General features: G+C 45.8%; 1 protein-coding gene across 2 annotated transcripts in view; it reads right to left on the reverse strand.

The window, feature by feature from the left end:
• FOXP4 (forkhead box P4) overlaps window positions 1-20,408 on the reverse strand; it is a 96,468-nt gene that overhangs the window by 12,295 nt on the left and 63,765 nt on the right. Inside the window, exons 6-15 of one of the 2 annotated variants that reach the window (XM_073542471.1) lie at window positions 19,618-19,768; window positions 19,089-19,281; window positions 18,847-18,954; window positions 15,781-15,868; window positions 15,571-15,654; window positions 15,283-15,484; window positions 14,335-14,412; window positions 10,254-10,330; window positions 10,050-10,151; window positions 8,042-8,163 (exon numbers count right to left, since the gene is read on the reverse strand). In XM_073542471.1, coding sequence (XP_073398572.1) covers window positions 8,042-8,163; window positions 10,050-10,151; window positions 10,254-10,330; window positions 14,335-14,412; window positions 15,283-15,484; window positions 15,571-15,654; window positions 15,781-15,868; window positions 18,847-18,954; window positions 19,089-19,281; window positions 19,618-19,768 — 1,205 coding nt within the window. The remainder of the gene's footprint in view (window positions 1-8,041; window positions 8,164-10,049; window positions 10,152-10,253; window positions 10,331-14,334; window positions 14,413-15,282; window positions 15,485-15,570; window positions 15,655-15,780; window positions 15,869-18,846; window positions 18,955-19,088; window positions 19,282-19,617; window positions 19,769-20,408) is intronic. The other variant, XM_073542472.1, reaches the window with a different exon arrangement.

A 20,408-nucleotide genomic window follows, 5' to 3' on the forward strand; every position in this document is an offset into this window, starting at 1 on the left:
ATTCTCTTCCATCTACAATATATGAACTACTTTTTTCACACTAAAAGTTTAAAAAAGTAATCACTATTCAACAAATTTTTTATATGCTAAAGGCGCTGCCATGTGCTTCTGATCAGTGGGAGGTCCGAGTCCTGAGATACCAACCAAATTAATCAAAACACTTCCCTGAAAAGGGCAGCTACAAGTACAGAATGTTGAATGGTTGCAATAGTAATTCCATGGCCACGGTCACACGTTCAGTATTTGGTCAGTATTTTACATCAGTATTTGTAAGCCAAAACCAGGAGTGGGACAATTAGAAGAAAAGTATAATAGAAACACGTCACCATTTCTGAATTTATCAGCCACTCCTGGTTTTGGCTTACACATACTGATTTCAAATACTCACCAAATACTGATTGTGTGAATGTGGCCTATGGGTCCATATACCTCTCTCAAAACAAAGCTCTGTCTGGACCCATAGACTTACTATTGAACTCATACACTGCTCTGTGCACCAGCAAGGATCTGTACCCTTCATTGCAGTGTTGTGACTGATTGGTGCAGGTCTCAGGACCCGGATCAGCAGCATATTGAAATCCCAAGAACATTTTAAAAAAATTACTTAAAGGGATTTTCCTACGAACAAAAGTTAATTTTCATCAATAGATTTTGGAATAATAAGTTCCACAATTGGAGGTGTTTAACCCCTTCCTGACATCAGACGTACTATCCCGTCCATGGGACCCAGGCCCCTATGCCCATGGACGGGATAGTACGTCTCAGAGATAAGCGGCGCCCATGTGGTGAGCGCCGCTGATCGCGGCCGGGTGTCAGCTAATTATCACAGCTGACACCAGGCACAATGTGTCAGGGTCGGTCACGGACCGCCCCCGACACGTTAACCCCTTGCACACCGCGATCATGTTTGATCGCGGTGTACCGGGGGTTAAAGGGAAGCATCGGCAGGGAGGGGGCTCCCTCCGTGCTTCCCTGAGCCCCCCACGGCAGCGCAATGTGTAGCGCTGCTGCAGGGGGCTCCTTCCCTGCAGGCCCCCGAATCCAAGATGGTGACGGGGGCCTTCGGGGGCCTGCAGGGAGCCGGCTTCCTCAGTGCCTGCAAAGCGCAGGCATGAGGAAGTCTGCAGCAGTGCCTGTGACAGATCGCTGATCTGTCACAGTGATCTGTGATGTGACAGATCAGCGATCTGTCACAGGACAGTGATGTCCCACCTGGTACTATGTAATAAAGTAAAGAAAAAAAAAAAAAGTGTTAAAATAATTTAAAAAAAATAAATCGCCAAATAAATTAAAAAAAAAAAAAAAAAATATTCCCCCAATAAATCCATTTTTTGGAAATAAAAAACCCAAAACAATAAAAGTACACATATTAGGTATCGCCGCATCTGTAACGACCTGCCCTATAAAACTGTCCCATTAATTAACCTCTTTAGAGAACCCCTTAAAAAATAAAAAATGAAGCAAAAAATAATGTGCAATAACGCGCGATCAAAAAGACGCATATAAATATCCATGGTACCGCTGAAAACGTCATCTTGTTCCGCAAAAAACGAGCCGCCACACAGCATCATCAGAGAAAAAATAAAAAAGTTATAGCTCGCAGAATAAAGCGATGCAAAAATAATTATTTTTTATATAAAATAGTTTTCATTGCATAAAAGCGCCAAAACATAAAAAAAAGACCTAAATGAGGTATCGCTGTAACCGTACTGACCCGAAGAATAAAACCGCTTTATCAATTTTACCGCACGCAGAACGGTGTAAACGCACCCCGCCCAAAAGAAATTCATGAAACGCTGGTTTTTGTTCATTATGTGTCCCAAAAATCAGAATAAAAAGCGATCAAAAAATGTCACATGCCCGAAAATGGTACCAATAAAAATGTCAACTCGTCCCGCAAAAAATAAGACCTCACATGAATCGGTGGGTCAAAATACGGAAAAATTATAGCTCTCAATATGTGGTGATGCAAAAACTATTTTTACAATAAAAAGCGTCTTTTAGCGTATGACAGCTGCCAAATATAAAAACTGCCATAAATAGTAAATCAAACCCCCTGTTATCACCCCCTTAGGGGTGTGTTGGCGTTAGGGTTGGAGTCAGAATTGGGGGTTTCCACTGTTTGGGCACATCAGGTGCTCTCCAAATGCATCATGGCGTCTGATCTCAATTACAGCCAATTATGAGTTGAAAAAGAAAAATGGTGCTCCTTCCCTTCCAAGCTCTGCCATGCGCCCAAACAGTGTTTTACCCCCACATGTAGGGTATCAGCCTACTCAGGACAAATTGCAAAACAACTTTTGGGGTCCAATTTCTCCTTTTACCGCTAGGAAAATAAAAAATTGGGGGCAAAAATATTTTTGTGGAAAAAAAATGATTTTTTTAATTTTCATGCTTGGGCGTTATAAACTTCTGTGAAGCACTTGGGGGTTCAAAGTGCTCACCACACATCTAGATAAGTTCCGTAGGGGGTCTAGTGTCCAAAATGGGGTCACTTGTGGGGAGTTTCAATTGTTTAGGTACATCAGGGGCTCTCCAAACGCACATGACACCCGCAGACCATTCCATCAAAGTCTGCATTCCAAAACGTCACTACTTCCCTTCCGAGCCCCAACGTGTGCCCATACAGTAGTTTTCTCCCACATATGGGGGGTATCAGCGTGCTCAGGACAAATTGGACAACAACTTTTGGGGTCCAATTTCTCCTGGTACCCTTGGGAAAATAACAAAATTGGTGACTAAAAGATCATGTTTGTGGAAAAAATAAGAATTTTTTATTTTCACGCCCGGGCGTTATAAACTTCTGTGAAGCACTGGAGGGGTCAAAGTGCCCACCACACATCTAGATAAGTTCCTTGGGGGGGTCTAGTCTCCAAAATGGTGTCATTTGTGGGGGTTTCCACTGTTTTGGCACATCAGGGGCTTTCCAAACGCGACATGGTTTCAAATCTCAATTCCAGCCAAAAACCTTAAATAGGGCTGCGTCCCTTCCGAGCTCTGCCATGTGCCCAAATAGTGGTTTACCCCCACATATAGGGTATCAGCGTACTCAGGACAAATTGCACAATAACTTTTAGGGTCCTGTTACCCTTGGGAAAATAAAAATTGGGGGTGAAAAGATCATTTTTTTTGACAAAATATGATTTTTTAATTGTACCGCTGTACGTTATAAACTTCTGTGAAGCCCTTGTGGGTTCAAAGTTCTCACCACATATCTAGATAAGTTCCTTGGGGGGTCTAGTTTCCAAAATGGGGTCACTTGTGGGGGGTTTCCACTGTTTAGGTACATCAGGGGCTCTCCAAACGTGACATGGCGTCCGATTTGAATTCCAGCCAATTTTGCATTGAAAAAGTCAAACGGTGCTCCTTCCCTTCTGAGCTCTGCCATGCGCCGAAACAGTGGTTCCCCCCCACATATCCTGATCACCGTAACTCAGGACAAATTGCACAATAACCTTTGCAGTCCAATTTCTCCTGTTACCCTTGGTAAAATAAAAAAAATTGAAACTGAAGTATTTTTTTTGTGAAAATAAGTTAGATGTTCATTTTTTTTTTAAATATTCAAAAAATTCCTATGACGCACCTAAAGGGTTAATAAACTTCTTGAATGTGGTTTTAAGCACCTTAAGGGGTGCAGTTTTTAGAATGGTGTCACTTTCGGGTATTTTCTATCATATAGACCCCTCAAAGTGGCTTCAAATGTGATGTGGTCCGTAAAAATAAAATGGTGCTGCAAAAATGAGAAATCGCTGGTCAATTTTTAACCCTTATAACTTCCTAACAAAAAAAAATTTTGGTTCCAACATTGTGCTTATGTAAAGTAAACATGTGGGAAATGTTACTTATCAAGTTTTTTGTGTGCCGTATCTCTGTGATTTAAGGGCATAAAAATTCAAAGTTGTAAAATTGCGAAATTTTTAAAATTTTCGCCAAATTTCCGTTTTTTTCACAAATAAACGCAAGTTATTTGAATGAAATTTTACCACTAACATGAAGTACAATATGTCACGAGAAAACAATGTCAGAATCACCGTGATCCATGGAAGCGTTTCAGAGTTATTACCTCATAAAGGGACAGTGGTCAGAATAGTAAAAATTGGCCCGGTCATGAACGTGCAAACCATCCTTGGGGGTGAAGGGGTTAAAGTAAATGTTCCTGTGCTGAGATAATCTTATAAATGTGCCCCTGCTGTGTACTGTGTAATGGACGCGTTTCACCGTACAGGAACATAGTCTGATCATACCGCAGCTCCTGGGCAGAGGAGGAAGCAAAAGAGAGTATATAGACATTACAGCACGGGATCACAGCCGATTCTTTTTGTGAGATAAAACATTTCCATGCCTGTTTTTAAACAATATTTTTCTTCAAAGAAAGAATCATTAGCGATCCTGTGCTGTAATATCTGTATACTTTTCCCCCCTCACCTTACCAGGAACTGTGGCATGATCAGACGATGTCCCTGCACTGTCAGACACAGCCATTACACAGTACACAGCAGGGGCACATATATAAGATTATCTCAGCACAGGAACATTTTATTTAAACACATCCAATTGTGGAAGTTATTATTATTCCAAGATCTACTGATTAAAATGAACTGTTCTTTGTGGGAAAAGATAATTTACTCTTTAGACTGGATACAGATGTAGCATTTAGGTGTGTCTTCCTGAAGTAGCAGACAAGGAAATATGCAATGAATACAACTGGGTATTGTTAGGCGTCAGGTTTCTGCGTCTGCTCTGCTGGAATCCAGACCCTTACATTTTGCGGTCTCTTGCTGTTAATCTACCGCAGAGGAGATTGCCTTGCAGCAAATCTCTCCAGGGGCTAAGTCTCTCTGTCCTCCTACTGAGCATGCTCATGAGACGATTTCCCATTGGAGATTGGGAGTCATGTGCTCAGGTCCTGCTCCAGATCTCATTGGTCCATCTCGGAGATCTGGAAGCTTCCGGAAGGTCCCGGCTGCTATAAAAAGCACGCATGGCCGTTCCGCCATGTGCTAGTATAGTCTCTAGTTGCTACTGTGTGAATGATGATGGATGTAGGATTCTGGTGAATGACTCATTTGAAACCCCTTCCCTCTGATATTATGTATGTGGACAGGGACTAAGCTTAGAGTCAGCGCCAGCGCACCACTACTACATCATCCACAGTTGCTAGCGTCCGACATTGCGCTTGCGTACTAGCTTTGTCGTCTAGCGGCAGTGTCCTACGCCGCGCTGCAGTTGCAGCTCTCCTTGGCGTCCGCAGTTGCGACATCGCACGCACGGCAGATCTAGACGGACGCAGTTCCGCTGTCTTTGGCTCTGCTCCTGTGACCAGATACAGTGTGTGCATTTACTCTGAGTACTGTGACTCCAACAGGCTCAGCCTTATTGTATTTGTCTTTGTTGGCATCTCTGTGACTTAACAGAGATTGCTCTGCGCACCAGGGTGACGTTTAACCCACATGCGCATTTCCGCCATATTGCTTGCCTGCCACCACTTAGCAGCAGTCATATCATCTACTGCACGGTGGACCCCGAGCGCGAACGCACTTTATTATTATTTTTATTTAGTGCATTCCGCCGTTCCTAACATTATACTAGCGCCAGGGTCTGGCTAGTGATGGCAGAAGAGCAGCAACTCTTACAGTATATTCGGCAGCTGGAGGGTCGGTTGGCTACTCTTAAGAGTGCTATCTCAGCTGCGAAATCCACTGAAGCTGCTGTACAGGCAATCACATACACGGTTTCACGTATGTCCACGTCCTCCCACGCGCTGACAGTTACCCGCCTCCCTTTGCCAGATAAATTTTCTGGCGATGGCGCCTCCTGTAGGGGTTTCGTCAGTCAGTGCTCTATCCAGTTGGAGTTACTGGCTGCGCGATTCCCTACGGAACGGGCCAAGGTGGGGTTTATTGTTTCCCTTCTGTCGGGCAAGGAGTTGGAGTGGCCTACGCCACTATGGGAGTGTGGTGACCCAGAGGTTCGGACCGCTGCTCAGTTTTTAACAGCTATTAAGCAGGTCTTCCTGGGACCACGGGTCACGCATGATACCTCTCTTCAGCTACTTGCTTTGACTCAGGGATCCCTCTCAGTTAGTCAGTATGCCGTTCGTTTTCGGACACTGGCTTCCGAGCTGGAGTGGTCTGACAAAGCCCTCATCCCTGTGTTTTGGTGAGGTTTGGCGGAGCATGTTAAGGATTATCTCTCTACCAGAGAGGTTCCTGCAAGTTTGGAAGAGCTGATTGCCATTTCCACCCGCACTGATCTCCGTTTTTCGTAGCACGGCCTGGAGCGTGCTCAATCCAAATGGAAGGTTCCCTCGGCTCCCTACTTTTTTGAGCCTCTGGAACCACCCGAGCCAGAGACTCCATTCCCAGAGCCCATGGAGGTGTCTCGCGCCGTTCTCGAGGCGCGTCCGGCACAAAACTCCATTTGCGGTTACCATTGTCAACACGCTATTTCTCAGGACAACAGTGCCCCGCAATGGCCAAACTCTGTGCCGCCGGGCAAGACCTTTGTCCCTCCCCGCCTTTGGCCGAGGGATCTTGCGTGGGCACACGCCTCCAGGAGGGGTGGTCACTGTGGCTACATGCAGATCACAAAACTCCTGGTGGGGTCGTATTGGTGGCCGCACAGGGCTCGGGACATTAAAAAGTATATTCGGGCCTACGACTTTTGTGCTCGGAATAGCTTCCTTAAACAGAGAGTGGAAACGCCAGCCAACACACTGCGGCGTTCCACTTTAGCTTCTGCTCCTGGCAATTTTGCGCCCCCGGTGTCTCCCATGCGTCCCTTCTCAAACCTGGCGACCTTGCCGCCTTTGATGCCTTCCACGTGTCCCGGTTTTCCTTGTCACCTACCGGGACATCAGACTCGCATTCGCACGGGTCTGAGGCCAATGCCCCTGATGGGCACAAGGTGGTGGATCGGGAGGCTCAGGGAGGAGGGGTCCCTAGGAGGGGGGGTAATGTTAGGCGTCAGGTTTCTGCGTCTGCTCTGCAGGAATCCAGACCCTTACATTCTGCGGTCTCTTGCTGTTATCTACCGCAGAGGAGATTGCCTTGCAGCAAATCTCTCCAGGGGCTAAGTCCCTCTGTCCTCCTACTGAGCATGCTCATGAGACGATTTCCCATTGGAGATCGGGAGTCATGTGCTCAGGTCCTGCTCCAGATCTCATTGGTCCATCTCAGAGATCTGTAAGCTTCCGAAAGGTCCAGGCTGCTATGAAAAGCGCGCATGGCCGTTCCACCATGCGCCAGTATAGTCTCTAGTTGCTACTGTGTGAATGATGATGAATGTATGATTCTGGTGAATGACTCATTTGAAACCCCTTCCCTCTGATATTACGTATGTGGACAGGGACTAAGCTTAGAGTCAGCGCCAGCGCACCACTACATCATCCACAGTTGCTAGCGTCCGACATTGCGCTTGCGTACTAGCTTTGTCATTTAGCGGCAGTGTCCTACGCCGCGCTGCAGCCCTCCTTTTCATCCGCAGTTGCTACATCGCACGCACGGTAGGTCTAGACGGACGCAGTTCCGCTGTCTTTGGCTCTGCTCCTGTGACCAGATACCGTGTGTGCATTTACTCTGAGTACTGTGACTCCAACAGGCTCAGCCTTATTGTATTTGTCTTTGTTGGCATCTCTGTGACTTAACAGAGATTGCTCTGCGCACCTGGGTGACGTTTAACCCACGTGCGCATTTCCGCCATATTGCTTGCCTGCCACCACTTAGCACGGTGGACTTCGAGCGGCGAACGCACTTTATTATTATTTTTATTTAGTGCTTCCGCCGTTCCTAACAGGGTATTATTTGTTGTGAGCACCATGGCTAAGACAACCATCACATTCACAGAAAATAATTTACAATATGTGTCAGAAAGAAGGTGTAATGCAAAGGTAAGATCAAAGCAAAACCACATAACTCCCTTCACCCAGAGGTCGCCCTCCTTAGATGGCTGCAATGCCACACAGGCCATCGGCAAGCTCTAGTCTTGTAGTAGAACCTTTTATGTCATATTTACCAACTTGTATTGCTTTTCAATAACTTACCCTGTCATCTTTGGTGGTCTCCTCTTTTGGTATTCCAGCTCATCTACGGTCCACACGGCCCCTTTCACGTTCTCCACACGCACAAAGCACTTATGCAAGCTGAGGTTGTGTCGAACGGCATTCTGCAGAAACGTGAAACAATGTGACAAATGTAGCATCTACTTGTCATTTATACACAAGATATACAACCATGTGATTCTAATATTGCTATATTGGTATGTGACTTAATGGGGCTCCAAAATAATTACTATTTTTCAAACACAAAAAGACATACAAAAAATATCCTAGAAATCCTATCTGCATGTGCCTGAAGTTCGGCAAAAATGTATTGTGTGCTGTTCAAAAAGTCAAAACCTTAGACATGATTGTACAGCTCGGCAGCCATGGGTTAATGGAGCAAGTGGCAGATATGAAAGATTCTGCTTTCTTTTTGCTCAAACTAATTTGCTTCTAATCAACACAGTCCATTTTTAAGAGTTTCATAAGCTGCCATTACTGATTACCAAGGAGTTAATAGCAGGGCAAAGATGGCAACACGTGCATATCACCACCCTTTCCTGACACTCCCACACTCAAATGATATGACCCCAATTTCAAAGCAGCGCCCCTTCTCTCATTCTAAGCCCTGGCTGGAGATGAGAGACTAATTCGTTAGGCTAAAACATTAACAGCAATTTGAGAGGTCAGAAAGGGGTCAGGCAACCAGAGCGCAGACAGACGGGAGGGAGTGGGCTATAGGAAGAATGAGAACCAGGAGGAAAGAGAAGGGAGGAACATGAAGACACGGCAGAGATAAGGACAATAGAAGAAATCTAGTGCTAGAAAATAGAACACTGCTACAAAAGAGTCACTAACACGTATACACCCAGGCCCGGACTGGCCCACCGGAGAAGAGGTGAACTCCCAGGTGGCCCACTGTGCACAAGTTGGCTTCTCAGCCCTCTATATGAACAGTAGAAGGCAAAATATATTTGAGGGCAGCATCTTCTTATGGATTCCACTAGTCAGCTTAATATTAGATAGAAGTGAATGAGGGTAATTTATAATTTGCAGGGGCGGACACAGACACAACAAGGCCCCTGTGCAAGAACAGTATACTTTTCAGTCCAATAATGTCTGTGTAACAGAAGTTGCTTGCTGCTTTGAGTTAGAAGAGGATCCCCTTACCTTTTGGGCCCCTGTGCAGCTGTACCAATGCTATATTTGAATATCTGCATGTAGATGAACATTGGGCCATCAGAGTCTATGTTACTGGTGGGCCCTTGGCACCTCAGACCGACACTGTATAAAACTATGACAAGCCTCAGCCACTTCTGAGCTGTAGAAACTAAAGGCCCCGTCACACATAACGATTCACCAGCGATCCCGACAACGATATCAACGCGTCAGGATCGCTGGTGAGTCGCTACATGATCGCTGGTGAGCTGTCAAACAGACAGCTTCACCAGCGATCAGCACAGCGGCGTCGAGCGCGCGGCGTCGCTGTGTTCGTTAGTTACCAGCTCCCTGCATCAGCGCGCTGGTAACTAACGTACACATCGGGTTTCTAAGGGACGCACGTCCCTTGGATACCCGATGTGTACGTTAGTTACCAGCTCATCGCTGGTCTCCCGCCTGTCACACACAGCGATGCGTGCTGGCCAGCGGGAGACCAGCGACCAAAGAAAAGTCCAGGGCTTTCCTACAGCGATCAGCGATACCGGCAGGGGGGCCGGTCGCTGATCGCTGTCACACACAGTGATCTCGCTGGTGAGATCGCTGTTGTGTCACAAAACTTTTGGTTGCTTCCACATCAGGGTATAATTACAAGGCAGACCTCTTGTACGTTGTAGAAAAATACTGAGGTTGCATCAATAATGCGATTTCACTACAATTCACAAACTACAAGCAAAGAATTTATTAGCAGCAGTTATTAAAAAGGGGCAAACAATTGTTTAATATACAAAAATGTACATAAATTATACATAAACTTCATGCATACACATATAAGCTTGACTTTCTCAATTACCTTCCACGTGGCTGTGTTTCTTCTGAAATAGGCAAACATGCGAGTGAACCAATTATAGATCTCATTCAAAGTCAGCTGCCGGTCCGGTGTATCTAGAATAGCCTGTTAAAAAGCGTGAAAGAAGAGATAAGTATTTCAAGTATGCTTACAGGCGTTAGCGTCCAAATCCCCCGTTAGCTGCACTAACGTTTTCCATGTTCTTACCTGTCGGATAAGAGAGGCATATGTGAAGGGTGGCCGAACTTCAGCATTTTTATAAAACTCATGATTCTGAGCAAGCTCTAAAAAGAAAAAGGAAAACACCTTTGTAACTGTCGATACTGAAAGCATTCCTAATGAATAATAGGAGTAGGATACGTACAACAAAGGATCTCTACCGGATATCATTTTCTTATTAGCACATTTTCAGTCAACCTTAAAGGGGTTATCGAGCACCTCTCAGTCCACATGAGATGAGAGGCGCTGCTGACATGGTGTCCCGAGGATCACTTACCAGGTCTCATACACGCACACCCCATATTCTAATTAATAAGAGAGGTGCGTGATACCTGTTGGGTGTGTATGAGACATGGCCGTCACGATGTGACCGAAGCGGTGTGACACGACCCCACAATTGGTCGGTCACCAGATGGCACAACACACCAGGGAACACCAGGGAAATTTTAACAACGGTGGGCCCTGTTGATAGGGGATGGGGGAATGGACGCCTCCTACACTCACCTGAGGAAGTGCCCTGATCTCACTAGCGTCTCTATATGGGTTCTTTCACCTTGTCGCCGAGCAGGATACCTAGTCCCTCACTTGCCCTGCTCCTATCCCTAAGTAGGGAACTGGCAGGTGAGAGAACTGGTCCCACTGCTGCACTAATCCAACAAAAGGTAAGGACAGACAGACACCAAAAGGGACAGGGTAAACAAAAAAGCAATACTTTGCTGTGCTGTGCTTTGCAGCAGAAGGAGCTGAGTAAGGCACCTGACAAGCGAACTCAGCAAAGCACACCAGCACCCAGAGAGCTCCTTCCTGCAGCTTGCTCGCTGTAGAATGAACTAACACCGACAGTTACCTGATGCATCAGGTGACTTTTTAAGATGTGGAAGTGGTCACCACCCACATCAGCTGACCCAGCAGGCCAGAGGGGGGAAAAACTGACATTAACCCCCAATGGCCTGAAAGGAAAAAAGTTTTAAACTGAGAGGAACCAGAGCTGCCACAAATCTAAACATGGATCGTACCCCCCTTTCAATGAGGGGCCTCTGGACCCTCAACACTGGACCTCACCAGAAAATGACATATGGTGAGGACACCTCGATTCACCAGAGTTCTCCACTGCAGTCACCTGACCCTCAGGTTTACGGCAAACACAGCACGATGGAGATGACAATAACATAGGCTCCGAAGGCGCCACAAATCTCCAGAGCGCCGACCTCTGGAATGAGTTGTGTACGGGCATTACTGGGGGTAACTCCAGCTGAAGAGTCCCCAGGCCAGAAAGGCCGACACCCGATACTGCCCGATCACCCGAGAACTCCAGGTCCCAGAACCACACTTCCACCTGATGTTTTTGGCAGACACCCATACATACTCGTTCACACACAGGTCCGTTCCTGAACGTTTATTGCCACGCACACGTTTGCCACGAGATGGTGAACTCTTTGAGGCGTCCCCCAGTGTCGCCACACTCACACCCCCACAATGCTCCGAGGGAACCACCGCCACCCTCCCCTGACCCCTCCTCCTAAGAGGACTCCGACACTCAGGGTTAGCTTGTGGTGGGGTTTGAGACTTGCCCCTACTCCCTGGCAGCACCACTGCTTCCCCCCACCAAAGAAGAAAGGGACGGTTGTAGAAAGACGGCAGAGACAGTAGCTCCCGGGCAGCAGCCCTCACACGATTGATCCCAGCTGACTACTTCTCTGGACCGCCAATCTATGACCCGGTTGTGACTTTTCAATCAAGGGAGGCCTAAACGATGGATGTTGGCATTCCCCCCAAGACGTAGCACGACAGGGACTCTTCATGATGAGTCCCTATACGCAGGTGTATATCATATACGACTTGAGTCATCTTCCCCTGGCTGAGTGGGACAGAGTCAATGGCCTGGACGCTTAGTGGTCCTACACTTCAGGCCATGGGCCTGGACGAAGTGAGCACCCACCAGATTGACACCTGCTCCACTATCCACAAGCACCGGTATACTCTCCGTTACCCCGCCAACCATCACTTCAGCAGACAAGGTACAATGAGTGGAAAATATGGAGGAAATATACACTACCTGGTTGCCTCCCTCCACACGACCAGGGGGATGCGGCTTCTTAGCTGGTACTGGTATTTTGGCGTGAGCTGGGCAGACACCGATGAAATGACCAGTCTGCCCACAGAATAAACATGTCCCCACACCACGGCGAACCGCAGGCAACCCCGTTTGGGAACCAACTCCTCCCACCTGCATGGGTTCGTCCGCCTGCTCAGGTGTGTCGTCCTTCCTAGCAACGACAACAAGGGGCACATTTGGTGTATACCTCTACCTCAAGCGTCTATCCACCTGGATGGCAAAGGATATGGCAGCCTCCAACGGCCTGGGGGTGGCATACTGCACAAGAGTATCCAGCAACCTTGGAAACAGACGCTGCATAAAATGGCTCCTAAGGGCAGGGTCATTCCACTCCTGAACTCCGAGCAGTACTCCTTAGCTGGCTGGCCCCCCTGCTTGATTTTACGGAGTCGGGATTCCGCCAGGGAGACGCCATCAGGATCACCATACACCAGCGCCAGAGCCGCAAAAAACTCGCCCAATGACCGTAGAGATGGAGAACCGGTCGGAAGGGAGAAGGCCCAGGACTGGGGATCACCCTTAAGAAGGGAAACGATGATTCCCACCCGTTGTTCCTCACTCCCTGAAGAATGAAGGCGGAGCCTGAAGTATTGCTTGCAGGCCTACTGAAAAAACAAAAATGTATCTCTCCCTCCAGAGAACCTGTCAGGGAGAGATATCTTGGGTTCAGGTTGAGCCTGCACCTGAGCTGAGGCCCAGAACCCCAACAACTGCTGGAGCTGCTGCACCACCTCACCACATAGCTCTTTAAGCTCATTGGTAAGAGTCTGGAGCAGTTGGGCAAAGACCTGCATTTGGGCCATGGCTCACCAGAAAAAATGTGACAGTCGGTGTTAATGTCACGATGTGACCGAAGCTGTGTGACACAACCCCACAATTGGTTGGTCACCAGACGGCACAACACACCTGGAAACACCAGGGAAACTTTAACAACGGTGGTCCCTGTTGATAGGGAACAGGGAAATGGACACCTCCTGCACTCACCCGAGGAAGTGCCCTGACCTTACTACTAGCGTCCCTATACAGGTTCTTTCATCCCGTCGCCGGGTAGGATACCTAATCCCTCACTTGCCCCGCTCCTATCCCTAAGGCTTCTTTTATACTTACCGGGTTTTTTGTGGCCCGTTTTTGCGGGCCGTATTGCCGTGATTTGTGCGGTCTCCTGCAAAAAAAGGGCCGCAAAAAACCTTCTTAAATTGCTGTTTTTCCCTGTTGTAACAAATTGGTGGGGAAAAATACGGCGATCCGCAAATACGGTGTACCGCAAAAACAAGATACCGTTGATTTTGCGGTACCATTGAAATATATTGCGGCCGTGTCCGTAAGCCGTGAAAAATATCGGGCAAGCTCAATATTTTTTCACGGCCGTATATATGGCCCTCACGGCCATACGGCGCTCCAATGATTTTTTCGGGCCGTTTTTGCGGCCCCATAGAAATCTATTGGGGTCGCAAAAACATGGCGAGTGTAAAAGAACCCTAAGTAGGGAACTGGCAGGTGAGAGCACTGGTCCCATCGCTGCACTAATCCAACAAAAGGTAAGGACAGACAGACACCAAAAGGGACAGGGTAAACAAAAAATGCAACACTTAGCTCCTTCTCCTGCAAAGCACCGCACAGCAGAGTAGGGCACCTGACAAGCGAACTCAGCAAAGCACCACTGCACCCAGAGAGCTCCTTCCTGCAGCTTGGTCGCTGTAGAATGAACTAACACCGATAGTCAACTGATACATCAGGTGACCTTTTAAAGGATGTGGGAGTCACCACCCACATCAGCTGACCCAGCATGAATGCAATTACACCAGCAGGCCAGCGGGGGCAAGCGATCCTCGGTCGCCACGTCAGCAGCGCCTCTCATCTCCCAATGTGGAAGTGGACGGTGCTTTATAACCTCTTTAAAATTCCAGTACAACTGTAGTCAATGTTCATATCCCACACCCATGTCATACTTACCGGGGTCCAGAATGCTGTGGAATGTGGAGATGTATGCGGGGGTCCTCACACTGTACAGCTGTTTCTGTGCCTGCAGAACTGACATGGATGGAACAAGCTAGTCCCAGTGAATTTTATTTCTATCAAAATGCTGACTCTGATGTTGGAGCTCTAAGAATAAAAGCTAATGGTAGCAGTCTATTTCTAACTACACAGCCCTGCAGAGTCACTTATAGTCAGGGAAATAAATTCACTGGTGACTACTATTTCCCTCCATGTAACAGGGAGGCTCAAATACAGACAAAGCAGCCCTTACATGCAAATACCCTTCATACAACAGCTCAGATTTCAGCTTCTGAGGGGTCTCAATACTCATTAAACTAACGTTGGCCATTCCAACCATATTAGCAGGCTCGGCCAACAGTCTAATGTGCGTGGGGTCATCTTGACTCTCCCCCCGACAGAGAGAGAAGGATTTCGCATGCCTAATTCTGAACTTCAAATCCTTTTGTTCTCGGTGAGATAAGCCGCTGCCCGAGGAGTCAAGTAGCGTCTGTCTCATAAAGAACACTGGAGCAGAGTGAGCGCTCTGTCTATGGAGGAGTCAGGACAGATAGATGTCCGCTGAAGGTGGTATTGGAGGTGTAAGAGATTGGGGTCAGCTACAATTGAAACTGAAATCTTAGCTTTTGTGGTTGGAAGTGTGCTTTAAGTATTATTATGAAACCTTCCATCTTCTATTTGCAGATTCAGAAGGCTGTTTTGTGGGGGTTCATAGAGTTCACACATCAAAGCAAACATAAATGAGTCTATGAGTATGATATACTAATTATAAGGAAGACATAAACAAGCTTTCTGAATGCTCGACAAACAGCAGACAATATACAACTTAGAGCATGCAGAGCAAAAAAAAGGAATGTGAATGCTAAAAAACTGTGACAGTGAAGGCATCAAGTAAGCGGCATTCACCTGAAGATATTGGCGTACAGAACTTATCCACTATCCTTCTCCGTACAGGACCCATGCTAGGTAGACTTGACGAGCTGATCACCGAAGTACCTGCTCTCATGGGAGTGATGGGGGCGGTTGCAGAGGTTGGAGGTTGAGGTAAGCCATCTGGGTAGTTGTCTGGAGACATTTTGGTGTGTGTTGCACTGGAGACCAAATTGAGCTAGAAAAAAAACATCGGAAATTTAAAGACGTGAGCACCTTGCGAGAAGAGGAGAGGGAATGGGACAATGGTTCAGACTGACTTACTGGTTGATTGAAGGGCTTTGGTTCTGATGGTCTCATGTGCAGATGTGTCATCATGGCTTGTAATCGTTCACTCTCTTTTGCCAACTAACATAAAAGCGATATATAATCGTAAAAAATGTGACAATAAGGCTACAGAGAAAATGACTGTTAAACATTCTTGGAGCAAAAAACTGATACACTAGAGGACACTGGGATTTCTCTGCCATTTACCTGTATCTCCAGCTGCTGGACCACCTGCATCTGTACCCGGCACTGGGCTGTGCTGCGATCATCCAGCGCATGTTCTGTGTTAAGATGCCTTTATACAACACAAAAGATGATATCATAAGAGATGCCAATTAGAAGTGGTGCACTTCAATGTAAAGTTTTACACTTCAGAATGCAGTTTACAATTGCCAAAGATTAAAACTACACACCTGTACTCTGTGTACACGTTTTGTGGCCTGAACTTACAGCATCATATAATTCTATGATACAGATAGTTTGGGTAATGAAACCCATGTTTGCGACAGGACTTGGAGCCGTAATATGGATGAGAAAACATGACCGATGTTCTTAGATTTCACAATGTAGCTTCATGTTCCCAAGACTTCCCAAATGAGAATCTACTTCTCTCATTTGCTCCTTAGCAACAGAATTCAAGCTGCAACATGCTTAGTTATAGTCCATGGTGACAACATGTTTGTAGTCTGTTGCTAAGGAGCAAATTACAGAATTTTCATTACACATAGAAAAATGCCATGTCGATGTGTATCTGAAAGAAAGCTTTTATCTTATATAGTGTACATGTTGCAAAGGAGATCAGCCACCAGAGCCTGGCTGCGTATGGGCAGTAGCTGCATTCCAGGCTGAGGAGATACATGATGAGATCCCAGTCATTTCTCTCCAGTGCATCGATTTTTCATCTCCTGACCTGTTATCAGTCCTGCAAAACCAAAATCACAATGCACACCCCTTCTGCAGTTTTCACTTGAATTCCGCACTTGTTCACCTGTTGCCTCTCTATGCAAATACAGTGATAACAGTCTAGTATTCAGAAGACGTAAAACAAAACACCGTGAGCACAACTAGAGGGTGGTGCTAAAGTTAGGTTCCCAAATCGTATGGATAATAGATACAGTGGGGCAAAAAAGTATTTAGTCAGTCAGCAATAGTGCAAGTTCCACCACTTAAAAAGATGAGAGGCGTCTGTAATTTACATCATAGGTAGACCTCAACTATGGGAGACAAACTGAGAAAAAAAAATCCAGAAAATCACATTGTCTGTTTTTTTTTCATTTTATTTGCATATTATGGTGGAAAATAAGTATTTGGTCAGAAACAAGCAATCAAGATTTCTGGCTCTCACAGACCTGTAACTTCTTCTTTAAGAGTCTCCTCTTTCCTCCACTCATTACCTGTAGTAATGGCACCTGTTTAAACTTGTTATCAGTATAAAAAGACACCTGTGCACACCCTCAAACAGTCTGACTCCAAACTCCACTATGGTGAAGACCAAAGAGCTGTCAAAGGACACCAGAAACAAAATTGTAGCCCTGCACCAGGCTGGGAAGACTGAATCTGCAATAGCCAACCAGCTTGGAGTGAAGAAATCAACTGTGGGAGCAATAATTAGAAAATGGAAGACATACAAGACCACTGATAATCTCCTTCGATCTGGTGCTCCACGCAAAATCCCACCCCGTGGGGTCAGAATGATCACAAGAACGGTGAGCAAAAATCCCAGAACCACGCGGGGGGACCTAGTGAATGAACTGCAGAGAGCTGGGACCAATGTAACAAGGCCTACCATAAGTAACACACTACGCCACCATGGACTCAGATCCTGCAGTGCCAGACGTGTCCCACTGCTTAAGCCTGTACATGTCCGGGCCCGTCTGAAGTTTGCTAGAGAGCATTTGGATGATCCAGAGGAGTTTTGGGAGAATGTCCTATGGTCTGATGAAACCAAACTGGAACTGTTTGGTAGAAACACAACTTGTCGTGTTTGGAGGAAAAAGAATACTGAGTTGCATCCATCAAACACCATACCTACTGTAAAGCATGGTGGTGGAAACATCATGCTTTGGGGCTGTTTCTCTGCAAAGGGGCCAGGACGACTGATCCGGGTACATGAAAGAATGAATGGGGCCATGTATCGTGAGATTTTGAGTGCAAACCTCCTTCCATCAGCAAGGGCATTGATGAAGAAACGTGGCTGGGTCTTTCATCATGACAATGATCCAAAGCACACCGCCAGGGCAACGAAGGAGTGGCTTCGTAAGAAGCATTTCAAGGTCCTGGAGTGGCCTAGCCAGTCTCCAGATCTCAACCCTATAGAAAACCTTTGGAGGGAGTTGAAAGTCCGTGTTGCCAAGCGAAAAGCCAAAAACATCACTGCTCTAGAGGAGATCTGCATGGAGGAATGGGCCAACATACCAACAACAGTGTGTGGCAACCTTGTGAAGACTTACAGAAAACGTTTGACCTCTGTCATTGCCAACAAAGGATATATCACAAAGTATTGAGATGAAATTTTGTTTCTGACCAAATACTTATTTTCCACCATAATATGCAAATAAAATGAAAAAAAAACAGACAATGTGATTTTCTGGATTTTTTTTTCTCAGTTTGTCTCCCATAGTTGAGGTCTACCTATGATGTAAATTACAGACGCCTCTCATCTTTTTAAGTGGTGGAACTTGCACTATTGCTGACTGACTAAATACTTTTTTGCCCCACTGTATAAACCTACTGCTGAGCTTATGCTAATGTGACATACAAATAGTCTGTCTGTGCTTCTTCTGAATTCTAATAATAAATATAAACCTAGCACACAACTTAAGTCTAATCAGAAGGAGATTTATAGTAGTACAAAGGCAAAACGTTTCAGTCAATTGATGACCTTCTTCAGTTACGTGTTTGTACTAGATTTCTTGCAATAGGATGTGCACCTATTGAAAACCTACGGTGGATCCCGCGTCTGGAGGCATGTATGCCCCATCATACTCTATATTAAGCTCACCAGCCATACTTGAGGACAGTGTATCCCAATCCTGAGCACATCCAGCTTTTCAATAGGTGCACATCCTATTGCAAGAAATCTAGGCCAAAGCTACGGCACCAAACCAGACCTGTCACTCAAAAGAAGAGTGTCCTTCACCCCAGCAACAAGGAATTTAGGAGACTGGAAAGCTGTGTGCTGCTCAAGACACAACTTGAGAATAACCCTTTAACAATATAATCAAGCATGAATGTTAGGAAATCCTCATTAAATAAGTAACTTGTCATACTAACTTGATAAACTGTCCCATATCTTCACATAAGGCCTCACAGCCGGGCCACCGACATTCACCATGTCCATATAGTGGGTGTGAACTGGGAGGCACCTCATATTGTGAAGAGCTGTGGGTACGAATAAGATATACAATAATAATTATACATAAACATAACGTATGAAAATTTACAAAGACATATCAGAAAACAGTGGCCATAGACATACTGCTTTAGCTGCTATTTAATTGGCAGGTTGCAATTACCTGTCCCGCCGTGGATTCTGCATGGCACTTTGACCATTAGGTAGAGAAGGATGAATTATGGGAGGAGACATCTTGTTGCTTGAGAATGAGGTAGAGATTGTGCTGCTCAGTTCGGCAGGATCTTGTTTGTTGGAATCCTCTTGGTTGTTACTCATCTCCTTCAACAGCTGCTGGAGATCTGACGGAGACACCGCTGGTGGAGATTCCAAAATCATGTGTTAGGAAACACTCAAGGCCAAGGCTTCCTATCTTTGGGTCGCTTTCATATGGTAGCATTTTGTGCTTGTATGTGAAGACTAAAAACAGGATTTGAACTTATGGAAAGATTCACACTTCTGTGTTTTGGATCCACTCTTAATTTTGCTTAGAAATATCGATGCCAACATACTGACCAAGTGCTATGTGAATGATGTTACACATACTCCTTTCCTGCTATGGATATTGTAGGCGTTTGTGTTCACAAGAGTGTAAAAATATACTGCCAAATACAATAGCCATTTTTTCTATTCATCCAGGTATTACTACTAACCTTGTGGCAGGCCTGACAATGTCACTTGTCCTTGGCCTGGCTGCAGTCCTACCAGACTCTGTCTCTGTAGATTTAACAAGTGCTGCTGTTGTAGCTGCTGCATCTGTAATAGCTGTTGCTGGAATGCTAGCTGTTTATTCCCCAGTGGTGCCTGGAAATCAGATATCTCATGAAGAATTACATGAGCAATAACAAGGGTTTATACAGTACAATGCTATGCCAACACATGGGAAACAGGCAAGGATTCAGAGAGCTGTGCACAGAGCAGGCAGTCCTTCGTACAGTGAGAAATACGTGAGATTCATGGCTTCCTTTGAGTTAAACGTAGTACATTCAGAGAAGACGATCAGAAGAATGATCTATAGAACAATGACTCAAAATCTACATAGAAGGTCAGTGCACATAGTCTGACATATGGACATGGTGTTTGGGAAACGCAAAGCACTTTGCTTTCCATATGATATACTGTAGCTAAAAGGATTGAACGGATGCTGCAAAAATATGAACACTACCTCTGCTTTATACTAAGCGTCAGTAGCTCACCATTGCCTCCATACATCAGAATATGTGGTAGAACATTAATACAGAGCACCTATCACTGTGAACACTTTTGCTCCTTAGAACATAACAGAATAAAGGGTTAATTGCAAATAAATGACAGGTGGCTAACCAGACTGATAGCCAAAGCATTCCTGGAGTGTTCAACTCAGTACATCTGTTTAACCAGTTCAAGAACAAGCCATTTAACCCCGTAAATTAGCTCACCGTCATATTTTTTTGGTGGCGTAATA

The sequence above is a fragment of the Dendrobates tinctorius genome, unplaced genomic scaffold, assembly GCF_039654945.1.
Source record: "Dendrobates tinctorius isolate UK_male_01 unplaced genomic scaffold, ASM3965494v1 ptg000127l, whole genome shotgun sequence".
Lineage (NCBI taxonomy): Eukaryota > Metazoa > Chordata > Amphibia > Anura > Dendrobatidae > Dendrobates > Dendrobates tinctorius.